The sequence below is a fragment of the Bombus terrestris genome, chromosome 16 (assembly GCF_910591885.1).
Source record: "Bombus terrestris chromosome 16, iyBomTerr1.2, whole genome shotgun sequence".
NCBI classification, from domain to species: domain Eukaryota; kingdom Metazoa; phylum Arthropoda; class Insecta; order Hymenoptera; family Apidae; genus Bombus; species Bombus terrestris.
In genome coordinates, this window is record NC_063284.1 from 2,779,810 (window position 1) to 2,805,291 (window position 25,482).

The following is a 25,482-nucleotide window of genomic DNA, read 5'->3' on the forward strand; positions in this document are numbered from 1 at the left end:
GTGTACTTGACTATTTTGACACGTTGTGGAATCTCATTCGGGACGCAATTTAGATGTTACAATATCAGAGAAAGCGTCCTCTCAAGCACGTGCCATGTTCAGGCTTCCTGGTGACATAATATGAAATAACATCGATCGAAACTCGATCCATTACGGATGCTTCTCAAAACGTATCCAGATTATTTTTTTCTGCGAGGAATGAAACATTTTTCAATCAGGTTTTGTTCTTCCTACCTACTTGATACATCAGCATGACGTGAACTCGATTAATGTGCGATTTCACCAACTGTGAGAAAATCAGTAATTATACAATCAGTTACGGTAAAGTAATATTATTTATATAATCAACGAAGCTCTTGGATAGACAGCAGTTATTTGGATTTCCTATATTGATCGCATCTGCTCTGAGACTGCTTCAGATTCATTTATGTTACGTACCTTTCATTGTACGAGCATTAATTTCTCAAATGTTCTGTAATGTTTTTAATGCTTTCGTTGTTTCAATTATTTTTGCTATTATAATATTTTTCGTACCGTGTTACTTATTTTTTACGTATTTCAATATTTTTATTATGTCTGAATATCCTTTAAAACACATCTTAAATAGTCCTGATTATTGTTATTATTATTATTATTATCAGATTCTTTTTTTAGTTTTCTCGTACCTTTTATAACGATAAGGGGTTGTATTAGAAAATTTGGGAAACATAAATATAAAAAGATAAAATAGTTTTTATTACAAAATTCGCTAATCTTACAGGACGGACGCTTCTTATCCTATGCTAACAATAGGAATTGTACTAAAGTCACTTCTTAAAGGCTGGCCCGTACGTCGTCGATGGAGTCCGCGTATTATAGTTATTGCGAGCTCCAAAGTTGTTATAACTGTTGTCCAACGAGTTGGAACCAAATCGGTAGGGATAATTGTTACCATTGTTGAAGCTTCCACTTGGTGCTTGGTAATTGTAGCCTCCATTATTACCTTCAACCACAAAATGTAACAATTAGTTTTAATTAACTCCTCCAGCTACCGATATTCTCATAACAATGAATTATAGTCAGACACCTGCCTGAGTTCCATAATTCACTTTAAATAGTTATCAATTGAGAACTCAACACATATTAAGCTCAAATATGTACATCTTTATTACTTCTAAAGGATAAAATAATATTTATAGTAAGAACACAAATTATATGATTCTTAAATAATTTTATGAACTATCCAATAGACTCAATTGGGTAAATAACCCTCTAATTATTAACAGCTGTATACCTGGGGAATCATAAATTACCTAAATTGCCTGCGTTGTACCCTGCACCTCCATTATTACCATGGAAGCCAAAACCTTGGCCACCACCCTGGTTATTATTATTGTTATTATTGTTATAACCATTGTTCTGAGTGTTGTACTGATCAGGATAGGTTGGTGTACCCTCGTATCTTACATCTGCATGGAAACCTGTCCTCCAATCAGCAGTGTAAGTCACAATTTGTGTCCTGCCATCTGGTAACTGAACTCTGTATTCTCCTCTTACAGTTTCCCCATCACTGCTCTCGCGTCTGCCAAAATCATTTCCGGTTGCTTGATCTTTCACTGCATATCCGAATTCGTAGGACATTGGCTGAAACGATGTTTGTATTCTTCTTAACATGATACTAATAGTAAAAGTGAAATAGAATTATTCTCAAATATCTCGCCTTCGATACCGTTGATGATACCAATGGCATATAATTATACAGAACATTTCATAATTATAGGTCAGTGAAGGAGAGACTAATATTTTAAGTAAGAAAACTATGAAAAGTGTATTGCTGTCCATAGATGCCAAAATTCGTATCTTGGAAACTTTATTGCTAGGAAACAAACCTAACTTTCTATCGTCATTATTTTTTCATCTCGATTTACCTTTTCTTTTAAAACATTCTATATGCATGAAAATTCGTGATTTAGGGAAGTTATCGTTTTATAAACATGTAAGTAGTAGAATAAAATCTGATGCTGAAGATTTTCTATCTTATTTTTAATTTAATTCTAGGTCAACTTTTGATTAATGATATCTCAATAATTACAGTAACGCATAAACAATGGAGACGTTATACTCTATAATCTCTATTGTGCACGCACGAGCCTTATTTGCATGTTAGGTGCCGATCACGGATTCCCTTGTCGGACTTTCTATTAAAGTGGCTTCTCAGATCACCGCTTTGAATGTTTTCCTAACCTAATTCAATGATTTCATTATTAGACTATTGTCTTCCCTATGTTGCTTGATAACATGAAGATGCCATTAGAGTGGTTGGAACTGTTTATTATATTCTTTTTATATAATCTTATTTTTCTGTTTAGATGATAAATAATTCCAATAACTTTTGCTTATATAATAATTTTAACCAGTTTCATCATCACTTTCCTTTTGATTTTCTAGATAATTTTTGTGATTGATGTGGAACAATAGATTCTTTTAAGTGAATGTAACATGTGAAGAAGACATTAGAAAGTGCTATACTTTAACCGGTATAGTAACTTATTATGATTTGTCAATTGTATCATCTCTTTGAATTACTATTATTATACTAATCCTTGAGATGCTGATACCTAATTGTCTAAATACTTTCTCAAATTGATATATTTCCATTATGTGACAATTATGTTTATTATTATTGCCAATGCAATATTTCTTTGAAGCCTCTTTGGTGCACTATAAATACACATGAAGAAGATTATTATAATTTCAGTATTTCTTAGATTGTTATTCTCATTATGATATTTCCCTATATTATTATGTATTATTTTCCTAGTAACTTCTCTAAATTATTATTATCATTTTATTACTCCCATCATTACACCAATAATTAATTTAAATTTTCTAACCACAGACTCAGTGTAAGCTATCATTCATGGTTATTCAAGAAGTTAAAGTGTTCATAGTTATTCACACAACACTATCAAATTGTCTTAATACTGCATTTAACTTGTATAAGAAAAAAAAAGGATGGTGTAAATGCTCGAGTTACACCATGTAAATGGTTACACTGAGTGGCTGAACTTTCTTCTAAGAAGTGGTACAGACGAAGTGACTGAAGAAGAACAACAAAAGGAGGAAGACGACTGTGATTTAATCTGGCTCGCGCCAGGCCGTTCGACCCCGCGGCTAGAACCGCGCAAATGCACATAACCGGATCGTTTAGATTCTTAAGATGATTAGCTAATCGGCAGTAACGATTTGCCACGGATGATGCCTACGGTCGCGGTTCACCCTATTAATATTGTTACGTCAGACTAAGTTTACGTCATGCTACATAACCGGATGAATGTATAACATTTCATGGTGGAACATCAGGATTCCGGTGCCCACGTATAATTTCCGGAACCTGGAATAGTGCCATGGGCACAGTTTCCTGTTTCCTCTTCGTTGAAGTTATTTTTATTATAAGTAGATGTTGAGCATATTCTTTCTTAATATAATTATTATTTTTATTATTTTATGAAATACTTTGTTAGATTAGATTGTTTCTGTGTTGAAATATTTATTATATACATCATCTCTCTGTGGAATATTTTTTTATGAAATATCTTTTCACTTCTTATGGAACGTTTCTTTATTTTAAATATTCTTTTCGTAGATTATCTTTTTCTGAATCATCCGTATTTAGAAAAAATTCTCCTTTAATTCTTCGAAATAATGTCTTCACTGCAGAAAATTCTCCTGTTGTCTATCTCTTTATACAATTCAATCCAAAATCCTCCCAGACGTATCATCTCCTTGGTAAAAGATTCGTTTCAGTATTTTCAACCAATCCGAGTGCATTTGTTCTGCGTTCTCTTTAACTCGCCAACGCTTATCCTCCATTAGAGCCCGCAGAAAGTTATGCCAACCAGCATTCCTGATTTCATACATGATAAACTCGTTTACCCATCGAGTGCGTAGAGCAATGATTCCAACAATCACGTGCTGTTCATCTTATGGTCGTCTAGAAGGATCCAACTATCATAGTATGTTATCCTGTCCCATCACGTGCATACATCATCTCTTCTCTCCTCGACTATCAATCTCACGTTATAAGACGCGTTACGGCGTTATATACAAATATAGCATAATACATACATAATAAATATAGTAAATCATAGTCAAACCTTGTAAAATTTATATATGTTATAATTTTATCTTTAATAAAGACGTTATATTCTTCTGAATTTTTAAGGGAAGCATTTTTAATCAAAAAACTTTTTCTAGGAAAAATAAAATTTTAGGGATATTTCTGGATTGAAATTCATACTAATGTATTTGAAGTACCAAGGCTTCAAATTCTGTTAAACGCTTGTTGGATAAGCCTAGTCATTTTGGTCACCTATATAAGGGATGTTGTATATTGCTTTGCAACGTTATAGCCGCATGTATTAATGTAATTTCATCGGTGTTGCAGCGACTCGAGGAGTGGTTATTGTTCTCTGTCGCAACAAAGTTGAAGTGCTTATGAAGAACATAAATTCCCGTAATAGCGCTACGAAACGAGTGGTCTGAGATCTCCTTTAAATGATTCTACGATAATTCTTCTCTTGTTACAGTTGAAATAGGCGATTACCATAAGAGATTAATAGATAAATAAAAATAAATTGAAGATGAAATTGCGATACATATAAGCTTTATAAATTTTGATCAATTAGCTTTTGTATTATAAAATAATAATAATAATAATTTTACAAATTCTAATAAGTAATCATTTTGAACTTTCAGGATATCACGATAGAAGATAACGAAGAGAAAGAGAAGAGATGCTATCTAAAGTGCAAAATCGATGTCCGGTCGATCCATTCTACATTTACGTAAGCAGATCGTGCATTGAGTGCTCGACAAAGTTCAATGTTACTTGTAGAATCAGCGTTAACCCAGATCTATTCATCTATTGCAACCCTTGCCTCTACTATGAAACAGTATGTCGGAAATGCAGAATGAATGGATCAATGAGTAACGCGGTTTAGTGAACTAAATCGTTCAAGATCAATTTCCTTTGTGTTATCTCTTCAATTAACTGGTAAGTAATATCTTGTTAAAAACAGGTCCCATTTTTCAATTTTCTTCCTATATTTTTTTAATTATTTTTTGTATTCTCCATAATCTCCACTATGTTATTGAAATATTAATACACTGAACAGAAATTGTATTTTTTACTTTTAATATAATACTTATATTTTTGTAATTCTTCGTTATATTGAATTATATCATTACGTTATTATATCAAACAAAACTGTTTTCAACTGTTTTCGGTTATTGTTTGATACAGCAATTTCTTAGAATAATGCAATGTTCCTAACACCAAAATGAATTTCCTTAGGGTAGCATCAATCGTTGAAGAGAACGTAATTTAGTTTCTATCGCAACAGCGAATTGTTCCTTGTTCTGAAACCAGCCCAAGAAGAAGGTAATTAAGTTTAAGCAATCGTGATCGTTAGATGCACAAAAGAAGAGATCTTAAATGGCAAGCAATAAATAAATTATACCAACCATCTTATGTATATCTAACCATCGTTCTACGATTTTGACAGAGTTCAGATTGATGATTTATGGTTAATAGAATTTTATAAGGGGTGTAGATTGATTCATTTTAGATCACAGTTGCACCTTACCTGATCGACGTAATCATTATCGTTCCCATTGTCGTAATGATGATTACCAAGACCATTTCCACCAGACGTTCCATGGTTGTTGTTGCTTCCAGCATAATTCCCTGGGACACCATATTGGGTATTCAATGGTGGTTCACATTGCACAATTCCTATGCTCACCATGAGGGCAAGAGTTAACTGGAAATTAAGGCGTGGTTAATCACATCAGACACTGAGGAATATTTATAGGATACACCTCAAGAATTACTTCAGAGATCTACTGATATTTGTGGATTATACGTTAAAGATTACTATAACTAGTGAGTAAGAGTACTCATTGTCAGTGACTATGTTTTATGGTTCGTTTCAAAAGTCTAATGGTAGATGAATATTTTAAGGTAACCTTCGGAAATCTATCTGGAAGCTTGCAAACCTATCAGTGTCTCAAATGTCAATAAAACGGCATTGACCTAATTATTGATTCTTAATTATTAAAATATTACTAATAATAATATTCAAGTTGCTATTCTCTCATGATAATCACAACGCATAGCGTTAATAGCATAATAAATGAGTAGTGCGGAGGAATAATTAATTCGAAAGGTATCAGACAGATTCCCAGGCGTAGAACAGATGCGTCGCGTCGAAAGCGCGAGATGATCAAGGCAGCTCACGTTGCGTAGGCGAGAAATTGGAGTCGTGAGCCAGCGTTTTCCTCCCGTTTCTGTCGTGAGAAAGCCTCCGAGTGCGCAAAAGAGAGGGAAACGTTGCGTCATGTCGCGCCGCGTTCAAAATCAGAGCCAGATTAAGCGCGATTGCGGGAAAGGAAGAAGAAAGATGAAAACGAAGGAATTAGATTGTGTTCCGTTGGATTACAACAAGTTCTCGTTAAAGAATCGTCTTGTTATATATATATATCCTTTTACAAGGAAACAAATTTTTCAAACTCACGCAGTCCACCAGTCACGCTCTCTGTATTGTGTACCGAACAATGTAATAACAGAATATTGGGCACAAATTCATCCGGATGTGAAATAAGAAATGTAACTTTCGTTCATGAATAAGTCAACAGTGACTTAATTATATCTGTGAAATGATTTTTTAAATTCCAAGAGATGTTACATATTGTATTAAAGAATTGATAAATAATAAAATTTTTCAGGATTATAGGTTAATTGAGTAACACATTATAGAGGATAATAAATGAGACACATTTTATTCAATAAATATATGTCCTATTTTGCTCTGTTTTTCTAGTAATGGAGCTTTAAAGATGAAGGAGTTAAACGCCTAACATGAGGCAGCCCGCTGTACAATTTTCTGAGGCGCGATGGTCGAAGTATACATTTTCCCTTTTGTTAAAAATAAAGTACAATTAGATAGATGTTTATTGGGTAAAAATGTTCATCTTTAAATTATCTGTTATCTCCAAATTTTCAAACCATTGATTATATTTATAATTCATTAAAATTATGAAATTCTTGTAATTGTTTTTATTATTATTTTAAATTAATCAAATTGTGCTCAAGTTTGTTACATAACACTTTCAATGCTCTTTATAATTTTTTAAAATTCTTTACAATAATTATATATTTGTTCAAGGATTTTTCATCAGTTCTGGTTATTATAGATGACACAATCAGAAGTATTGGAAATGGAATTTTCAATTCCATTGTACGAGAAACTTGATGGAATTCACTTTTAATTGACTGCCCAGGATATGAAAGATTATTCTAGTTATATTTATCTCATTTTCTTACAAACAAAGGAATTTTCTATCTGCTATTATTCTGATGAGTCAAATGATTGAGCAATCCGGCACATATGTGTATATACTATTACAATAATTTTTGGAAAATGGCTTAATTTTTCAAAATCAGTTATTACTATGTTTATTAGTATATTCATTATATTATAATGACTTCATATTAACATTCCACAATGTTCTATAATTTTTTTCTAAAATACATCGTTAAGAAGTGAAAATCGACCATGATTTATACGTAAAAGACAAAAAGGAGAAAAGTCTTTCTAGATAGATAATTATAAAAGCTGATTGTCTGTCGTGTATAATATGCCTTATATGCGCGTGAAGTTATTAGATATTAATTGTAAGAAAATTAACCTACATACACGGTGGACGAATCTCTACTCTAATACATTAACAAAAATTCCTTTGTCTATATTCTTATGTCACTACAAAATTAGAAATACAAATAATTAAACGACCAACATCAAACTAAAAATGTATCAACATTGGATCTCGGATTTTAACTTGAATCTTCACGTTTAAGATCTTTATAGCGCCCTCTGGGACACTGATTTTCGTAACAAGCTGTAGTTGCAGCCAAGCGTGTATGTGCGTGATGTCATTTAACGCGAGGTTAGAATAGTTGCACGTAGAACCGGTTGCGAAACGCATATGTTGTTATTTATATTCCCGTGTAAAGCGTACGTGCCTGCGCCGCATTAACGGAGATGATTACACGGGACCAAGTGCACTTACATAATGAAATGCAACAGCCTACTGTGTATCTACAAAATGAGCCATACAACGTCCAACTGCGCCTGACAACCACTACACTTCACGCACTGGGGAGTACTGATCGCGTAAGATGACGTTGATCTAACTATTCATCCCAACTGGGCGCCCAGATCATTTTCTCCCACTCCATTGAAGCAGCGTCAACGATGGTCGAACCACTTGGGGTTAGTAAATTGCACTTGCAATATTTGCGGTTAGGAAAATGAAGAAACTTTCTTTTTTCTTTAAATTTTTATACGTTAGATCTAGAAACTAGTTTTAAAACTTGAAATTGATTACATTGGAATTTAAGAAAAACTCGGTTTTTAAAAAGGATGGTTGATGAAGTTAGTGGAGTGTACATTCATATATGTATAAGTGGACATTTATAAGTTATGGCGTTTTAAGTTAAGTTGTAATTAAACCATTAAGGAACAAACTGTGGAATAATGCGTAAAAACTACTTGAAGTCAATATTCTTTTACAATAATAAATTTGAAGATCTGAAAATTTGAAATTTTGAAAATTGAAGACATAAAAGATTTAAAAATAAAATGTGTTAACGCATCCTTGACGCTTGATAGATTAATTGACCTAACCGACGGTAAGTAAAATTAATCTATGGAAGTGTTAATAATTTTATGAAAGAAAATAGTAAATAAATATTTTATGCTATTCACAAGTGCTAAGGATAGGAAAATTGGTGAACCATGTGAAAGTAGGTAATTATGGATAAGAAGAGCAAAGGATTGTAATTTAGGTTATCTTAAAGGGAATATTAACTGAGAAGATTGAGGATTTCCGTGGAATACTGCCACAAGCATTTAACGTTAATTTTACATGCAATTTGCCAATTTGTGGATTAAATAATATTGCCTAAGAGTACATTGTTAATTAATTATCTTGCTGTCTTCTTAATAGGAACTCTTATCAATATGCCAAAGTTATAAAATATCTCAAAATCCGTATATTTACAATTTAGAAAATTAAAAATTTGGAAATTTAAGAATTGAACAATTTTTGTTTTGAATTTAAAAAACTAAATCGAACTAAAAAAAAATTACCAATTTCAATTTAAAAACTAAATATTAAAAAATGATATTAAGCAAAATTTTAAATTATGAAACTTAAAAAAAAAATATAAAATATAAATCTTTAAACGTGTAAGTTTTAAAAAAATTTAGGCTTAAAAAAATTGAAGTGATCAAATTATAACAAAAATTATCTTTCCTTGATCAAGTATTCACCGCCAATATCTCATTCAAAGCAAAAATTTCCAAAACGTCCACTATTACCAAATCCATTGATCAGCAAAATTCTCCACCAACAGGTCTGTAAGACCACCCAATGCGTCCCTGAGATCACTCCTCACGTGTCAACGACGACGGAACTCGCGAAGCGGAATAGCACCAGCACCAACAAAAATTCCACTCCTCGGTGAATTTCCTGATTACCTGTCGCACCACTCTATCCATACTGTCAGAAGATATTCAGAAAACCGAAGCACCGTGCGGAATGCTGAATTATAGTGACGTTTTGCGTTATAGCTGGCTTATATAGAGAGCTCACCTACGCCTACAAAGATTCATTTCCTGTCGGGCACAGATCCTTCTCCAGTACGAGGATGATCCGCGTGGATATCCCCCCGTGTATAAAACTGGGGGTCTCTCCTTGTACTCCAGTTCACATAGGAACGCCAACCGTGTGGAAAGCCCGCGCTTTATTTCCCATTGTTTCAGGTGTCTGGCATGCGCGATTTTGGGGCGGCGCTGCTGTATGAGAGGAACGCGTCTTCCAGAGCGGAGAAAGCTGATTACTTCACAGCGTGGGACACAGCCTTCCAGCGGATCTAACATCAGGACTAATTAGCCAATCGGGCCTTAATTAAGACACAGGACCATTGTCCATCCTCTTAATCTTGTGGCGTAACACTTCTCTAAATTTTCTTCCCATATCCTCATACCATACTAAGGAATGACGCACAATTTTAGGTTATGTAGGTTTAATACAAGAAGAAGCGGTGAAATGATTTCATTCGTATTCTATCTTTGGTAAATTGAAGGTATTGTAGTGTCGAGCATCTGGAATTTTAAAGAAGTATGTGCACGCATCAGGAAAAAGTCGGGGTCGAGGTTGACGTCGCGAACTTGATCTGATCTGTACCGGTTTCTTCTATCGAGTTGATTTATGAAATGGATTAGAAGGAGAAAAATTAGGAGTGACTGATGGTCGAGGATTAGATTGGAATATATGATGCTGATGATCAGTTGGTTATGAAATAACCTAAGGTAACCTAAGCTAATTAAAGTAATTACTGATATTTAAAAGAGGTACCAAATGTCAGTATAATAAGCGGTACCATACTAATACGATCAGCTATTTTCGAGCGTTATTTACAAGTCATGAATTAATAAAATTTAGCTTCAGTTATGTTTATAGAAAAATCCAATACTTATCAATATTTGAAAAATTTAAAGATAGAAGAAACGAATAGCTGAATTGCATAAATAGATAAATGAATGTACAAAGTATGTACTGATAGTTAACATTTATGTGGCCGTAATCTCGTTTCACCCGTTGCATTTTTTAAATTTGATATTCATCAGATTAAAGATTACCAATACTAGAACTAGTCTCTACTGTACTTTAAAATTAGTATTACTATTAAATATTAATATCAGTATCAATAACTATGTATGAATACTAATGAAATGCTTTATATCTCCATCTTATATACCTACACGCCAAAAAAAAAATATTTTGATAGAGTGTTTGCTACTCCGTGAAGACAATCGAAGTTGCGTCAGAGTACAGAAGGAGATTTATTTATTTCATCGTTGACAGACCGCAACGCATCTCTGCGAGTGTCCATAATCTTGGTCAATAATATTATACACGCAACGACGCGTGTCAAGGAATGGCACGAGCTTGTGTTTAACGCAAATGTGTAACGCAAACGAACGCTGGATGGGACAAGATCGGCACGCGGTCCTATTTAGAAAGTATCCTGCGTATTTGAATGGCGTTAAAATCATCTTTCGAACTGGTCATTTCACCTATGCGACTATGTTATTACATTACTGTGAATAATCACGTTTCGTAATTTATCTCCGTTGAATCCTGCTCCTTCTCAACCGGTGAATGATGATATTTTATTTATCTGGTTCATTCAAGCAATATTTATAGTCTTGTTTCAGTTTATCGAGGTTACCAGAAAGAAAATCTAATAATTTATTAGTACTAAATATGATGGTACTAATTTGAGTGATTTATGGGATGCCTCCCATGGTGGTATATTCTGAAAGTGCACATTATTAACCTAATTGAAGGGTCGGACAATGCAGTTCTATAAATGGTTGGTCCAACGAAGTAATAAATCCACAATCATAATAGTTTTACATTCTACTAGTTATAGTTATAATTTCTAAGGCGTGAAATTTTACTTGACATGTGAGTATGAATAGATAAATATTGGCAATTTTTTTCTAAATTATAGAATAACATCGAGACGTGGTAATTAATTAAGTCATTCACCAGTCAAACAACTGAGTACAGTTTTTCATGTCCTAGGACCTCTTTGAAGTTAGGCAAACGCAACGAAATTAATAATAATCGTTAATCTTGTTTAGGACAATAGGCGTAATCATGAGCTTACGATCTAATCTCTCGGATCAATGAGTCAAATAAACCTAATCAAGACCGGTTTATTGTTTATTTAGTGTGCGAATTCTCACTTTCGATTCCTTTCGTAACCTTTCCCTGATTGTTCGCCGTTACGTGAACGGAAACAATTGCGTTGCGATAAACACATGCTCCCTCTAGGGACTATTTGCTTAATTAACAATTCTTAGAAGATTTCGGGGTAATTCGTGCTCTAGTTACCGAAAAGTTGCCACTTCATTGTTTCACTGAAAAATTGTTTGGTCCCACCCTTATTACGTAACATACAAATTTGCATTATCTTTGTTAATAAATTCTATAAAAAGAAACATTACCTTCTGGTATTATTATAATTTATATTTTATTCTAATTTATGGTTAATAACTTATACTATTTGATATTATATATCTTTGTTATTATGATCCCTCGTAGCATATATGTAATGAATGATAGGAAATTAATTATTTACAAAAATGGAATATAAAAGATTTACAATTTTTTCCTATTAAATAAGATTAACATTTTTAATTTAGTAAAATTATAATTCAGCTTTTTACGTTAATCATATTTCTCCATTTTCAGAATTCTTCAGATATCATAGTAGAATTTATACGTAGATAATAAGAAGATAAAGCATGATACAAATGCTATAGAATCTTCCTACTTTCTCCAGACGATTAAAAAGGATTCTGCAGACGATCTATTTAGATAATCTTTTTCTCTCTGAAGCATGATAGACAAGGTCATTATGCGCTCAAAGGATGCTCTAAATTCATTTCAATTTTACGCAACGCATCCTTCAGCACAATTTGACCGATCTCCTCTTTCTCTCCTCTATATGTATATGGTTTGATGTTACCATATCTCGTTGTGAAACAGCGTGATGTGAATAATGAATTAACTGGACGAAGAAAAGGCATCATCCCAGTGGGCGCCTAACAAAAAGTCCATTATTTCATCATAGTTGGCGTCACGCGACCCCTTCGATCCGACATCGAGATCGAAAGTAAATCAAGGATGCATATAAAAGTACTTAAGCACTTTCAAGTCAGTTTTACGTAAAGATGAATCGAAAGGAATCGCGAGCTTCTCAGAAGCCGAATGTATCAACTTCTCACTTTTTGTAAAATTTTCACTTATTCTATTCTTTTTTTATTCACACATGTATATCCTATTTAACTTTAAAAATAATAATATATAAATAATATAGAATAAAATTAATACGAGATTTTTTAATTCTAAGAATTAATTAAAAATGCAATATAAAAATTTTCTAATGTTTTTTTGTCAGGAATATACTACAAAAAATTTTTAGAACTTTTTTTAAGATAATCAGAGTTTCTACTATAAGTTTATACTAGTAATAGTATCTGATGTATGATATCTTTTGTAATGTTTACGAAATTTGTACTCGAGATTGTTCTCGAGCTTCTTCTTCCAAGGAATGTCAATATGTCGTGGCAATTACGGAGGCGCGAATAACGTATAATGAAGGATGTGAATAGCGTGAAAAAAACAATGCTAGATAATGTCAATATCAAGTCGACTATGGCTCGAGATTAATCTTCTAATTCGTGCCAAATTAGGATACCATCTACCAGTATGAAATTATGTGATATAACTTGTTTTGATATTGTGGGATTGTGGAACGGAAGCTCTAAAATTTTTCATTTCTGTATTTTTAAGCTTTTACATTGTCGAATTTATAAATCTTAATAAAGTAAGCAATTTCAACCAAATGTATTAACATTTTATTGACCGTTTCCAATAAAAGATCAATTGTTTCATACATAGTCACTTGTAATATTTAATTAATGCAAATGTAAATTATTTTCTATTCTTCTCTTTCAGGGAGTGTTCAAATCACAACGTTATATAATCCTTTTCATGCAAAGTTTTATTCTGCACTTTCACTATTTAAGGTTATTAAAGTTTAGAAAGATTATACGAAATTATAGAAGTAACCTTACCTAACAAGAGAACGTGATCATTACTAACTACGTACTTATGTTACGAAATTCATCATTAGCTAACCACAATAGAAGCAAACAGCGCCAAATTTGAATTAGATCCTATCAATATTCTATCTAGACCCTGGACTACAGAAAGTTGATAATATATATTTGCCTCTCCAAGTGTATCATCATATTAATTGGTATCCTAACAAAAATGTCGCAATTTCCTATCGTAAATGAGTATTTACAATAGAACAAGATAGATCTCAAGGTTAAAAATGAAAAATAATTTCATCATTAATCCATTCTCAAGTTACACTTTTTATGTTCCTCAGATTGAATAACTATTATATGCTCTTGAATAATTATATATTCCTAATAAAAAATTAATACTTTATTAAAAGTATTTTAATATTTTCAATATTGTTATTGAAAAACAAATATCAAAACAATTATTTAATGCTATATATGTCACTGTCTTCGTTGACGCTCTCGTTTGAATTTACTAACAGGCTTAGGATTGGTACTCTTTTCCATCTTTTCTAAAGCTCCCTTTGTAACTTCTAACGTGTTCTTCTCTTTGATATCTTTCACTACCTAAAAATTATAAAAATATTTCCATCATTTCATATTACTATTATAAAGCAGATTTGTATATTATAGAATTGTATATATTTTTTATAAAGTACAGTTTCATAAACTGAAGGTTTAACAGTGTCCTCATCTTCTTCACTCTCGTCTTCTGTGCTATATTCTGGTGGAGTAGACTGTTCAGGAGGCAAATCATTTGGTGATCTTTTCAAGATAGACTTAGGTTTAACGAGTAATCTATAAATATCTGCAGGTGTTTCTATCGAATCTCCATTCGATTTTGTGACCGATTTATTCTTAGAGTGAGTGAATTTTATCTGAAGAATATCTTCTTCAAAATCTACTATGTCTTCACATCCTTTCTCCTTTTCTTTCATCAAATTTTCTTTTTCTTTTCTTGAAAGATCTTCTGGTTCTGCGAATGAAACCAATTTCTTAACTTTACAAGTTTCGACTTTATGTTGATATGTATTGGAATCAGGAACTTGTTTGTTATCTTCCTTAGAATCATCTTCTTTTTCTTCTTCTTCACTATTAGAGGAACTTTCAGATTCATAATAACATTCCCCTTCTTTCAATTCTTCTACTCCAAAAAGTTCATATGCTTCATCTCCTAATCTATTAATGAAAATAACATTAAAGAAAATTCGAAATTTCAGGAATTAGAGAAATTAGAGTGTATATAAATGTACCTATTTAATTCATCTGCTAATTCTTCTTCAATTTCAAGCTGATCAAGCCTATTAAATAAATCATCTTCTGTCTCTATCTTTTTCCTGTCTTCCTGTCTAAGTTTGGCTAATTTCTGATGATACTCTCTTTCCCTTTCTCTGTGTTTTTCTGTAAGAATTAAAGGATATTTAGATACATATATAAATCTATTCATAAAGAAAAGATGAGAATAATTACTCTTCCATTCTGTAATTTGATCTTCATTCCAATGTTCCACAATTTCTCCACCAGCATAATCTTCAAAAAGATTGCTTTCTATCATCATCATCCTAGTTTCATACAAATCTCTTTCCTTGTTTAAGTTCTCTAGCATTTCTTCAGCTTCTAGAAGAAAATTTTACAAATATTGTTCATTAAATTCTAATTATTAGTAGATTATTTCTATTTTACAATGTATTAATCATACTTTGTATTCTTCTTTCACAAAGGGCAGCTGCACCTGAAGCACTATACTTTGCGAAGTATCCATCACCCAGGGAGGCAAGTATTTCATTTGTGTGAATCAATTTGCCTTTCATTAGTGCTCGTTTTCCAATTGGCACCATACAGTTTACATATAAATCCTTCTGGAAAGTTTGCAACGTTTCTGCAACTTTTTGATGACCCTTCTTGTAAGTTGTCCATATTTTGCACTGTTCCTCGTTTTGTTGGATTCCCTTAAAAAATATTGCACATTTTTTTAATATATATTAATTTACAATTTACAGAATTATATTGTGAAATATTTTATCAAGATAATTAATTTTAAATTTGTGATAGAACAAGTTAAATAAAGAGTTAATTGTTTAATGAATTCTTTTGTTTCTTTATTTTTATTTAAGAATCTACCTTTGCAAGAGCTTTATCCAAAAGTAAACGTCGAACTTTCTGCGTATCGTCCTCAAAACTCATCATTAGATTAAAAAGGTTAAATAACAATATTTCTCAAAGACGAGAAAATATGATTAAAATCTCTACTGACAGTAAACAAAAGATAATGCTATTCATTTTTGTATTATCAACTCTGATATTACATATACGAAAACAAGTATATTAATATCAGTACTAATATTTTGCAATAATTTTAAATCCATAGTCTACATAAAATATTCTGTTCAGTTATCTAAAACATTTAATATAATCACATTTTAATCTCAGTTTATATTGCCATAATTTTTATCGAAAATATTCTTTTAAATTGTTTAATTCTTCAAACATAACCTAGAAAATCCTATTCAAATCTGAAAAATCCTTGCAACACTGTGAAAGATGTTACCGTATGAGCGATAGTATAAAAGTTATTACACTATATAATATTAATTTTTGTAATAATCTAAGTGTACGACATAACTTAAATTTATCTTAATTTTATTATTTTTTTTAAAGAAAAGTAAGAAAAATTATTATTTTATTTAACAGAAGTATAAATATATTCAAATATAGTAAAATATAGGAAATACAGAGGACGCTAAGATCGCAGTAAGATACTTATTTACTAGAGACACGTGGTAATGTCTCTTATTGGTTCATGATCTTCTTCCTTGTTTCCTTTTTCCGTTGAAGAGGAATAATCGCAAGATGGTTAGTGAATTGGTGGAAATCTCTTTTTGTTTAAAACATCCTTCATAATTGTTATTTAGTTATTTGATTGTAGTATTTTCCATTGCGATTCTTGCAAAGATATCTTAACATTTTTGTTAGCGGAATCGCGTTTGATGACAAGCGTGCGCATAACCTCTCAATCCTTTAACAAGATATTTAACATTTTATTTTTAAATAAAAATTTTTTGCTTAATCACTCGTTTTTATGTATGTTAGTTATGTTTTGAACATGTTAATTAATTAAATTGAATGTTGCTTCGTTTCTATTTACAATCAATATTAGGGAGGTATTATAAATTTATGTTTTCATTTGCAGCAGCATCAAATGAAACATGTGTCGAATGCTGAAATTATCGAAATGTGTAAAAGTGCAATTTAAAGAGCAGTGTTGTGTTGTCGTTTCAGGGTAAGGTTAAGTGTACTGATCTGAGGACAAAAGACAAAAATGAGTTGCTCAAGCAGCTGGAAGAGCTCAAAACTGAGTTGACAAATCTTCGCGTGGCAAAAGTTACTGGTGGTGCTGCTTCTAAACTTTCGAAAATGTATGTATATATTTTATACAAAACCCTTATTACTTTATCCCAAAATTTAATTACTATAAAGTCAACGTAGGTATTTAATATAGTTTCTACATTCGTTAGATATATATAATTCAACTCAATTTTACAAAAAATAAAAGTTTTTATTCATATCTTCAATTAATATATTTAAAAGTAGTATTCAGTGTTTTAAACGATTAAAAAATTATTTGAATGAGTTAATATTTTTATTTTTGTTTTGTCTGTATTTCAGCCGAGTAGTGAGGAAGGCAATAGCTAGGGTATACATTATTATGCATCAGAAACAGAAGGAGAATTTGCGTTTATTGTACAAAAATCACAAGTACAAGCCTTTGGATCTGAGGCCAAAGAAAACTAGAGCTCTTAGGAGAGCTTTGACGCCTTACCAAGCTAACAGAAAGACTTTGAAAGAAATCCGTAAACAATTTGCTTTCCCTCCAAGGAAATATGCTTTAAAGGTGTAAATTGCGAGGTACTACAGGATAAAATAAAGGTTTTTTAAAAATTGAAAACTGTGTTACTTTTAAAGATTTAAGGACAAAAAGGGACAATTTTAAACTTATTGGCAAATGCTTTTTATTTTGTATAGAAAAAGGGTACAAAAGTTAAACTTAGATATGTGCAGCTTCTAGTTAATCTAAATCTAATGTAATTCTTGATTGTTTAATATCTAATCGATAAAATTTTAATTCAATTGATTTTAAGGATATAAACTCATTAGAAAACAATTGTGAATTAATGAAGAGATTTAATTTAATTTTTAATTATAATGGATACATAATGACATATAAATTAAAAGCCAAGAAATAGAAAAGTTCCTTGCTATTCTTGGTTGATCAAGAGATCTTAGGTACTGAACATTCAAGAATTCACAGAAGCTATAAAAAGAAGCTTTTAAAGGCGAATGCCAGGGTTTCTGGAAAGCACGAAATTCAAAAGTTCGTCGCTGTCTTCGCAGACAAATGGTTTCCTATGATGACAGGCTACGTCGTGCCATTTGATACCGTCATTGTAGAAGTTATTCAGGATCGACAAACAAGACTCGTCATTACCCTGTAACATAATCCCATGTATCATAAAACTATCAAAAACGCAGAACAAAAGAAAAAATTGAAAAACAGAAAATACAAAAATAAATTACCTGAGCAGCTTCACGATTATCAGGTTGTGCTTGGCCATATCCACCAGTGTGACTCCAATCTCCAGAGTTACGCTGTGTAGTGGGACCAATCTTAGCTCCAGAACCTGACCAGAACCATCCATTAATATTTTGCGGTTGGAGATCTGGCCTATCACAGCCATTGAAGTTGCATTTACGTCCAGATGTCCAAATGTACCTTACATTTCCTACATAAAGATAGAAATGAAGAAAACTTCAAAGTGTAAACATAATGAGAATAACATTCTCTTCTATAATTAACCTCTTGCTACTCGCTGTTTGATAAACTCATTTTCTTGTGGCGTTTCAAGAGAAACTGCATCCATACAGTGTCTGCGACAGATATTACGTGAATCTAGCCAGTCTACTTCAAGGCTTCTAGTCGGTTGGTGCTCCCAACTGAAGAAGTATGAATGTGCAACACCTCTAGCGTCCCTATAAGTAGCATGTCGTACTCCTGAAATAATATTTAAATAATCATTTATTATGTTACAGTAAAAATATTAAAATAAGATGTATTTGGTTAATGAACACGTACGGTTAGCACAGCTTCGTGGATCAGGCAGGGCCAGTCGGCGTTGAGCATTCGCCACAACGGCGACGAGAACCAACATCAACCATATCGCCCTCATATTTGTTGCTCCTGGACAAAAGGAAAAAAAACAATCAGATCTCTATACTTGATATAATAATCCAAATAATTTTTTACTTGAGAAGCGCCTAACATCCAATTAAAGAAAAGATTATATATTCAAGAAGTTCAATATCCGAGGCGACCTCGTTTAATGGAAAAATAACAGATAGCGAATGTTCCAGGAAAACATGGTTTCTAGCGTCGGATGTCTAGCGAGTAAAAGTTTCTTGGGAACGAATCTTTGTCGAGGGTGAAAGGAGACTTTTCAACGGTGAATTATGAGCTACGAAGGAGGAAAGGATCTCTCACGACGACGATGGAGAAAAATGCTGGAGGATTTTGCAACAGGTCTTTATTTTTTTGTGGCGTGCTGCTGACTTTCCTCGAGGCCTTTATTGCCTGTTGCAACTTTCTAAATCGTCCTCGCGACAAAACAAAACGTCGGACGATCCGCAATTAATAGCTGCACTGGCTATCTGAATATGAAGCAATTATCTCAATAACGTTCTGTAACGTAAGAGATGATATTTCTTAGAATGTAGATAGTAAGAAGAAACATAATTTCACGAAGATCGTGAGATCGTTATCTGTACTGACAACTTGACAAACAACTAGAAGATATGAGAACTTTAAACTCCTTGTGCTTAATATGATAGTTTCTAAGTATGCAGATTGGCGACACTTTATGGAAACTACTGGGAATTGGGTTGATTTCTGTTTTACACACATAAAATACATTAGCTAGAATTAAATCTAACTTCTACAGAATCAAAGTTAATTTGATAATTGCCACGTTACTTTGGATGGTTTCGAAAGAATTCAAAAGTCGCGCTACATTCAAATAATGTGATTTAAATTGCACAGGTGATTCAAACGCAATGCCGTTAATCATCTCTATTACAGTCTCCTGTTTTCATTTTGTACATATACATATACATGTAGCCATTTCTGTTTTAATACAGAGGCACTATTATTTTCTAATGGCAGCTCTAATATCACGTTGTAATTGACGACATTTCCTTTCAATTAATTAGTTACTGATAGAATATTTACCCTGTATAGTAAGCAGAAATATGATCTGTTTAGAAATTTGAGAATGTAGCAGATGTGATCTCTATCTTGCATAATACCGATATATTAGCTATTTGGTATTTTGATTAAAACACATACACAAAAATTAAATAGTTTCTACGTTTTATAATCTTTTCATCAGCAAAAAATCTACTGGAAAGCGACCATTCGGAGAAGATTAACTCCTTATGATGGAAGTTTATGATTTAATGAGAAGGAAGTTGCTCATTTTCATGTTAAAATATAATTACATTTACTTTTGCAATCAGTGTACTTTCCATTTCATAATTCATATAATTGAAGTAGTTAATGTACCGCCATTGCGTTAAGCAGTTCGTATTCGATTATCATATTGAATAACAATGATTCTTATTTAGAATTCCACGCCGGTGGGGACTTAATGAAGCTCCGCACTTAATGGCGTGGCTTTCGCTAAAAATTAGTGTCAGCGGTCATTCACCTGGATTGAAGGAATTTTAATGCTATCCCGGAAGAGATAATTCAATTATAAACTATATAACTAAGAAACTTCGTGTACAAAACGATCTTCGACCGCAGAAGAGGAAATTTTAATGTACAATCGCTCACAAAAGTTTTTCAATTTTTACCATAGAACACATGTATGTATATATTGTACGTATTACATAATTGACATTACATTTTGAAATTTCATTAGGACTGTAATGAGGCACGATTGCCATGATTGTATTGGCAAAATTGGAAATCAATCTGAAGATGTATGAAATTTCAAGGTACATATTGGAAAGATATATTTGGTAAATGATTAGTGTAATCATTTTAAATATAATAAGTGTTAAAGATGATCCCATGTATTTAGTCTTATTAATACATATAATAAATAATCGCTTGTTTAAATACTTTTATGATTTCTATGAAATATATACTTGCTCTAAGTATTTTGTAGTGTCTATGTACATATTCAGATTTGTTTTAAACCTGTGTTTCATGTAATGCATATAATATATATGTTTATAAAAGGTCACTAGTCTTGCAAATTTGCATAATACTCAGTTAGAGGTAATATTTGATTAACCGAATTTTAAGAGTCATTTCAATGATTATTTGACTCAATACGGCATTCCAGTCATCTCCTCATGAATTTATACAGATTTAATTATCTTGATAAGATTTGAATCCTCCTGTTTTAATACTAAGCAGCAAAATAATTATATGTGAAAGTTACGAACTGCACTAATTAGAGTTTTGAGATGAAGAAACGAGTTGTGACCGATGCATGAATCATTTTATCGATTGCGGCTTACGATTAAACGACCCTACGGTTTCGTTGAGGATTCTCCGGAAGCAAGGTGTTAAACGGGCTCGACATACCGGATGAGACTTTCGACAGAATGTTTTTTTATCTATTGCACAAGAATTTTATTGCTATCCTGTTACGAAGAGATTAAGAAATTTTACAAATTAATTCTACGAATCTACTAATTATGAGGATGTTCATGGAAATCCATATCTTTATGAACACAATAAAAAAAATGAAACCTTTGCAGCGATTTGTTTTACCTATTAGAATACTTATTTTACTTTGGATATTTCATGTATGCATTTCATATGCATAGAAATGAAATCTAAGCAGAGATTTATTTCAGAGTACCATACACATATTTGATATTTGATATTACATTAAATATCATGTGCATTTTTCATTTTTCAATTCCTGTCACACTGATCTATCTAATCATAAACAAATGTGGCAAAAAATACATACCATTAATAAAGAATGTTTTTAATCAACTTCTACATTTCAAATAGTATAATATATAGTTGGATCTAGTTTGTACTTAGTACATAAATACCAATGCCAATATTTTTTGCAACTTTTATATTTAACAATACAAGATAATATTTGTAAGAACTTCATTGAGATTTTTATAGTTACATTTTTCGCATTATTGTCTAATATTTTTATGTACTTTATGGGTTGGGTGTAAGTTAATCCCTAGTTAAAGGGTGAGAAGTACGTTGGTAATAGAGAAAGAGAAAGAGGGAGAGATCGTGGCTTTATTTTGTATCCGCGTATGTGCTCGTGAAACCGTTATCTGGCCGGCTTTATATCGTCCGGTTTACGTGGTCGTCTGTGTGCTCTACGTCTTTCTTAACGGCTCCTCGTCTGTCTGTAAGCCCGCTGCATACGCGTATTCGGGACGAGTACAACGATACAAAAACGAGACAGGAGCGTGCCAATGCGTTCGACGGAGAGTAATAAAGAAAGAGGATGAAGAAAATCGGTGCCGCTTCAATTTCGACTTTCGCCCGATCCAAATCGATCGAGGATCGTTACTTCATCCGTGTTCTATTTCTTTGTGACATGTTTCGTTTGTGCATGAATTTTTGGCAGTATATGTATACTGTATGTCGAACGAAATTATGGATTCATCGACGGGTGCCCATATACTCAACGTCAACATATGCGGAGGTATTCTCACTTGTGTGTTAAAACCATGCTTATGCAAATGCGTTCTAATGACATGTGGGTCACCGGTGACACCTGTTCCATTTACATCTTTATTTTTTTCTTAATGTAATTTGCAATGATTTAAATTTGTTCGTGCATTAATTGTAAATTCCCAATTATTTCAAATTACGTTAAAATTATTACATTAAGAAAGAAATAAAGCTGTAATTGGAACATTAATTTTTTAACGTAATTTAGAATGATTTACAATGAGCAGTTAATGCATCAAACAATTTTTAAGTAGTCTTATAATATTTTTTCAAGTTTCTGATGGAATAATTGCCATTTTTTAATTATTCTCAATTACATTAAAGAATGGAAATAGTAAAAATGTAAACATTCATTTCTAATGTAATTTAACAATATTCTTCTATTATTAATATAAGCATTATTATTATATAAGGCATTTTTAAACATTTGAAAAATAATTTTTGAAAACATCATTTATGAAAACATTTATGTAAGCTATCATATTTGGATGGTTCAATAAGGAAGTATTAGTTTAGGGAAAAAATTGATCTTTAATTCAGAAACTTTTGCTTAGCGTGTTCAATGAGGAAGAGAATTTCTCTTCGATTCAATCGGACAAGTGGCTTCGTGATGGAAATCGCGAGCGTAAAAGCTGGTTTGCTTCTTTTTTCTCCTTTTACGGAGGATATCGTAATGAATTCCCGGCCGAAGTAATACTTCACGTGTTCCACAAGTTGCATCGTTGCGTAGACTTGTGGAAATCTTACGCAAGGAAAGTATATACCTTCGCAAAGATAAACCCCATCGCCTCTCACGAATCAGAGAGAAAGTGAGTGATCTTCAAAACAAACGTGTTTACCTAAAATCTCAGATGAGGCAAGTAACGATAGCGAAAGATAATGCAGAAATTTTTCTTCTTAGAGAATAAAAAATGAACAGTAAAATTCTTTGTTAATAATTTCTACGTTTGAATTCAAAGAACAAAGAAGATATAATTGGTATTTATTAGCTAAATTTCTTGTTCTTAAACTATGCATACATGTATGGAAAGCGTGAGAATTAATGAGCGGAATCTCATACATAGTGTGAATTTGGTTAAAAGGTTCGAGAACAATATTATGAGGCACGCATGGAAAACTGTGAAATAGCTAATTGAGCATAAATCATTAAGTAAAGGTAATTGAGAGTGCGTCGTTAATTAAGAAGGTATCAATTATGTACGCTTTTGTTTGCTAAAATGGAGGTTTTAATTTGATATAGAAACAAAGAACTGAATTGCAAATTAGGCTTTGCTAATTTCATTACGTAATATCATACAAAAATTTTCCACGACAATTTTGGTAAACAATATCTTATTTTAGTTAACCTAACATATTTCGAGGTTCGAACAATGGCGCGCCAAATTTGTCCAACTTCTCTCCCCAAAATTTTATATTATTACAAAAAATAATTTTTATTTTTTTTTATTAAATAATCATTTATTATGTCATTACTTAGAGATAAAACTTATATTTTTATTATCATAACATTGGAAATCTTTTAAATGAAAAATTTAAATTTTGAAGTGTCATTATTAGAATCTCGAAAATTCTAAATTCTAAACAATCACATACTAAATGATTATTTGGTAATCAATTAAAATGAATTTATCAAACTATAATTTTACTACAATTATTTTATTGTATTTCTACTATGCTACTTATTTGCTATATTGCATAAATTCTACAATACTATTTTCAATTTATATACGTTCAAAATTTTAGAATTTTATTGACTTTATTTTACAATTCAATAACATTCTAAATACATGGGACGATACATTCACCAAGATTTTTATTAAAAGGTGAAAGCAATGAGAATTGATGATAGTTGAACTCGCAATGAACCGTCACGTACCATCACTGCGGGCATAATGCGCGCGATGAAACGCGCGAAAATCAGTTAGAAGATAGGACCATCGAAGAGAAAGCTCGGAGAGTCATAGCGCGGGTCAAGCAACGCGACCGTTCGATTCACGAAGTCGCTTTCGATTTCTCCAGATGCACTTACCTAAAGGGAATCTTCCTCTGGACACTTTGTTGACCTTTGTTCACCCTTGACGATCTTCTACCCAAAAAATCAATGACAGTAGTAAATTGTCAATAAAGATACTAAGATACGAAAGAGTATAACTAGAACTTCTTTCGTGGGCTCCGTATATATAGATTGATATTAGTTTGGTTTCGCTTAGGCCAATGGGGAACGTACTTAAGCTCGTCTACGACTTGTCGATCGCGACGAGAAAGAAGAATGAACTGCGATGTACGAGCAGGCAACCGGTATATAGCCGGCCCACATTCCCTTCTGGCTCGAGTAACCCAGATTCTTCCCACTCGAGTGTGTCTGGGGAGCATCTCCGGGGGCCTGAAAGGGGCCCTGGATAATTCCCATCTTGTCCCGGCACCTCTCACCGGTCGCTTCCCTCCTGCCCGTTACTCGTGTGAGCTTCCTCGAACTCTTTCGGAGCTAGAATTCGTTTTTCTCGCGTTGCAATCCGTAGCTGGTAATTGGATTCTCCTTAAGGAATTGTCCTTCCGCTGTTTAACTTTGCTCAGACTCGTTAGGTTTCATTGATGAACGTATCTATTGTTATTTAGATTATTTTTAGTATTAATATGATTTTTTAATGAAGAAAGAATGGTGAACCAAGGATGTTTGCAATTTATAGGAATTCTTGTCACATTTGGATTATCTTTATGCTTGAATTGTTTCCAATTCTAGGAGTTGATTTTTGAATAGAGGAAGAATATTTTCAAATATATTTACAATGAGCAGGATATTTGGATTATTTTTAGTATTAGAATATATTGCGAATTTATTTTTAAATGAAAGAAGTATATTTACTATTGAATTTATAGGAATTTTTATAACATTTGGACTATTTTGATTATTTTTAGTAATAGAAGATA

The 25,482-nt window shown here is 32.3% G+C and overlaps 4 protein-coding genes and 2 long non-coding RNA genes across 15 annotated transcripts; 3 read left to right on the plus strand and 3 right to left on the minus strand.

Moving 5' to 3' along the window:
- Nucleotides 1-714: 714 nt before the first annotated feature.
- Nucleotides 715-9,875, minus strand: LOC100649077 (N66 matrix protein). Of its 5 annotated transcripts, none has more exons than XM_048413417.1 (4): nt 9,700-9,875; nt 5,628-5,804; nt 1,293-1,623; nt 715-982 (listed from the first exon to the last, which is right to left on the minus strand). In XM_048413417.1, the coding sequence occupies exons 2-4, from the start codon at nt 5,787-5,789 to the stop codon at nt 807-809; spliced, it is 669 nt and encodes a 222-aa protein (XP_048269374.1). In that variant the 5' UTR covers nt 5,790-5,804; nt 9,700-9,875; the 3' UTR covers nt 715-806. The 5 variants fall into 5 exon arrangements, with proteins under 5 accessions (XP_048269374.1, XP_020723760.1, XP_020723761.1 ...); XM_020868101.2 differs by lacking the exon at nt 9,700-9,875 and adding an exon at nt 9,585-9,620; XM_020868102.2 differs by lacking the exon at nt 9,700-9,875 and adding an exon at nt 9,426-9,560.
- Nucleotides 2,563-6,781, plus strand: LOC105666953. Its single transcript, XR_001099692.3, has 4 exons — nt 2,563-5,035; nt 5,336-5,422; nt 5,720-5,926; nt 6,005-6,781. It is a non-coding gene; the product is annotated as an uncharacterized LOC105666953 (long non-coding RNA).
- LOC110120201 lies at nt 8,180-13,529 on the plus strand. 5 transcript variants are annotated; one of them, XR_002308847.2, is made up of 3 exons: nt 8,180-8,315; nt 9,870-11,580; nt 12,373-13,529. It is a non-coding gene; the product is annotated as an uncharacterized LOC110120201 (long non-coding RNA). The 5 variants fall into 5 exon arrangements; XR_007226849.1 differs by lacking the exon at nt 12,373-13,529 and having other exon boundaries at nt 9,870-12,119; XR_007226850.1 differs by lacking the exon at nt 12,373-13,529 and having other exon boundaries at nt 8,195-8,315; nt 9,461-12,119.
- On the minus strand, nt 13,519-16,410 carry LOC100648616 (unconventional prefoldin RPB5 interactor-like protein). 2 transcript variants are annotated; one of them, XM_048413412.1, is made up of 6 exons: nt 15,897-16,410; nt 15,475-15,724; nt 15,246-15,389; nt 15,029-15,176; nt 14,435-14,954; nt 13,519-14,342 (listed from the first exon to the last, which is right to left on the minus strand). In XM_048413412.1, exons 1-6 carry the CDS (start codon nt 15,960-15,962, stop codon nt 14,217-14,219), a joined length of 1,254 nt encoding a protein of 417 aa, XP_048269369.1. In that variant the 5' UTR covers nt 15,963-16,410; the 3' UTR covers nt 13,519-14,216. The 2 variants fall into 2 exon arrangements, with proteins under 2 accessions (XP_048269369.1, XP_003403163.2); XM_003403115.4 differs by having other exon boundaries at nt 15,246-15,392; nt 15,897-16,407.
- Nucleotides 16,411-16,475: 65 nt separating this feature from the next.
- Nucleotides 16,476-17,721, plus strand: LOC100648962 (60S ribosomal protein L35). Its single transcript, XM_003403118.4, has 3 exons — nt 16,476-16,628; nt 17,055-17,191; nt 17,442-17,721. The coding sequence occupies exons 1-3, from the start codon at nt 16,626-16,628 to the stop codon at nt 17,671-17,673; spliced, it is 372 nt and encodes a 123-aa protein (XP_003403166.1). The 5' UTR covers nt 16,476-16,625; the 3' UTR covers nt 17,674-17,721.
- Nucleotides 17,722-17,768: 47 nt separating this feature from the next.
- Nucleotides 17,769-24,858, minus strand: LOC100648846 (L-selectin). The gene is made up of 5 exons (XM_003403117.4): nt 24,584-24,858; nt 18,907-19,011; nt 18,631-18,825; nt 18,351-18,556; nt 17,769-18,262 (listed from the first exon to the last, which is right to left on the minus strand). Exons 2-5 carry the CDS (start codon nt 18,998-19,000, stop codon nt 18,104-18,106), a joined length of 654 nt encoding a protein of 217 aa, XP_003403165.1. The 5' UTR covers nt 19,001-19,011; nt 24,584-24,858; the 3' UTR covers nt 17,769-18,103.
- Nucleotides 24,859-25,482: the final 624 nt, after the last annotated feature.

Bases quoted from the DNA above. Each gene is read 5' to 3' on its own strand.
- LOC100649077 (XM_020868100.2), bottom strand. From the start codon at position 6,382: ATGACGCAACGTTTCCCTCTCTTTTGCGCACTCGGAGGCTTTCTCACG. The intron at 5,805-6,280 runs GTGAGCTGCCTT...CTTAATTTCCAG, and splicing joins CAATTTCTCGCCTACGCAAC to TTAACTCTTGCCCTCATGGT. The intron at 983-1,292 runs GTAATTTATGAT...TTGTGGTTGAAG, and splicing joins GTACAACGCAGGCAATTTAG to GTAATAATGGAGGCTACAAT.
- LOC100648616 (XM_003403115.4), bottom strand. From the start codon at position 15,962: ATGATGAGTTTTGAGGACGATACGCAGAAAGTTCGACGTTTACTTTTG. The intron at 15,725-15,896 runs GTAGATTCTTAA...ATATTTTTTAAG, and splicing joins TGGATAAAGCTCTTGCAAAG to GGAATCCAACAAAACGAGGA. The intron at 14,955-15,028 runs GTACATTTATAT...TTTCATTAATAG, and splicing joins TTAGCAGATGAATTAAATAG to ATTAGGAGATGAAGCATATG.
- LOC100648962 (XM_003403118.4), top strand. The intron at 17,192-17,441 runs GTATGTATATAT...TCTGTATTTCAG, and splicing joins GCTTCTAAACTTTCGAAAAT to CCGAGTAGTGAGGAAGGCAA.
- LOC100648846 (XM_003403117.4), bottom strand. From the start codon at position 19,000: ATGAGGGCGATATGGTTGATGTTGGTTCTCGTCGCCGTTGTGGCGAAT. The intron at 18,557-18,630 runs GTTAATTATAGA...ATCTTTATGTAG, and splicing joins CAAACAGCGAGTAGCAAGAG to GAAATGTAAGGTACATTTGG. The intron at 18,263-18,350 runs GTAATTTATTTT...ATTATGTTACAG, and splicing joins ATAATCGTGAAGCTGCTCAG to GGTAATGACGAGTCTTGTTT.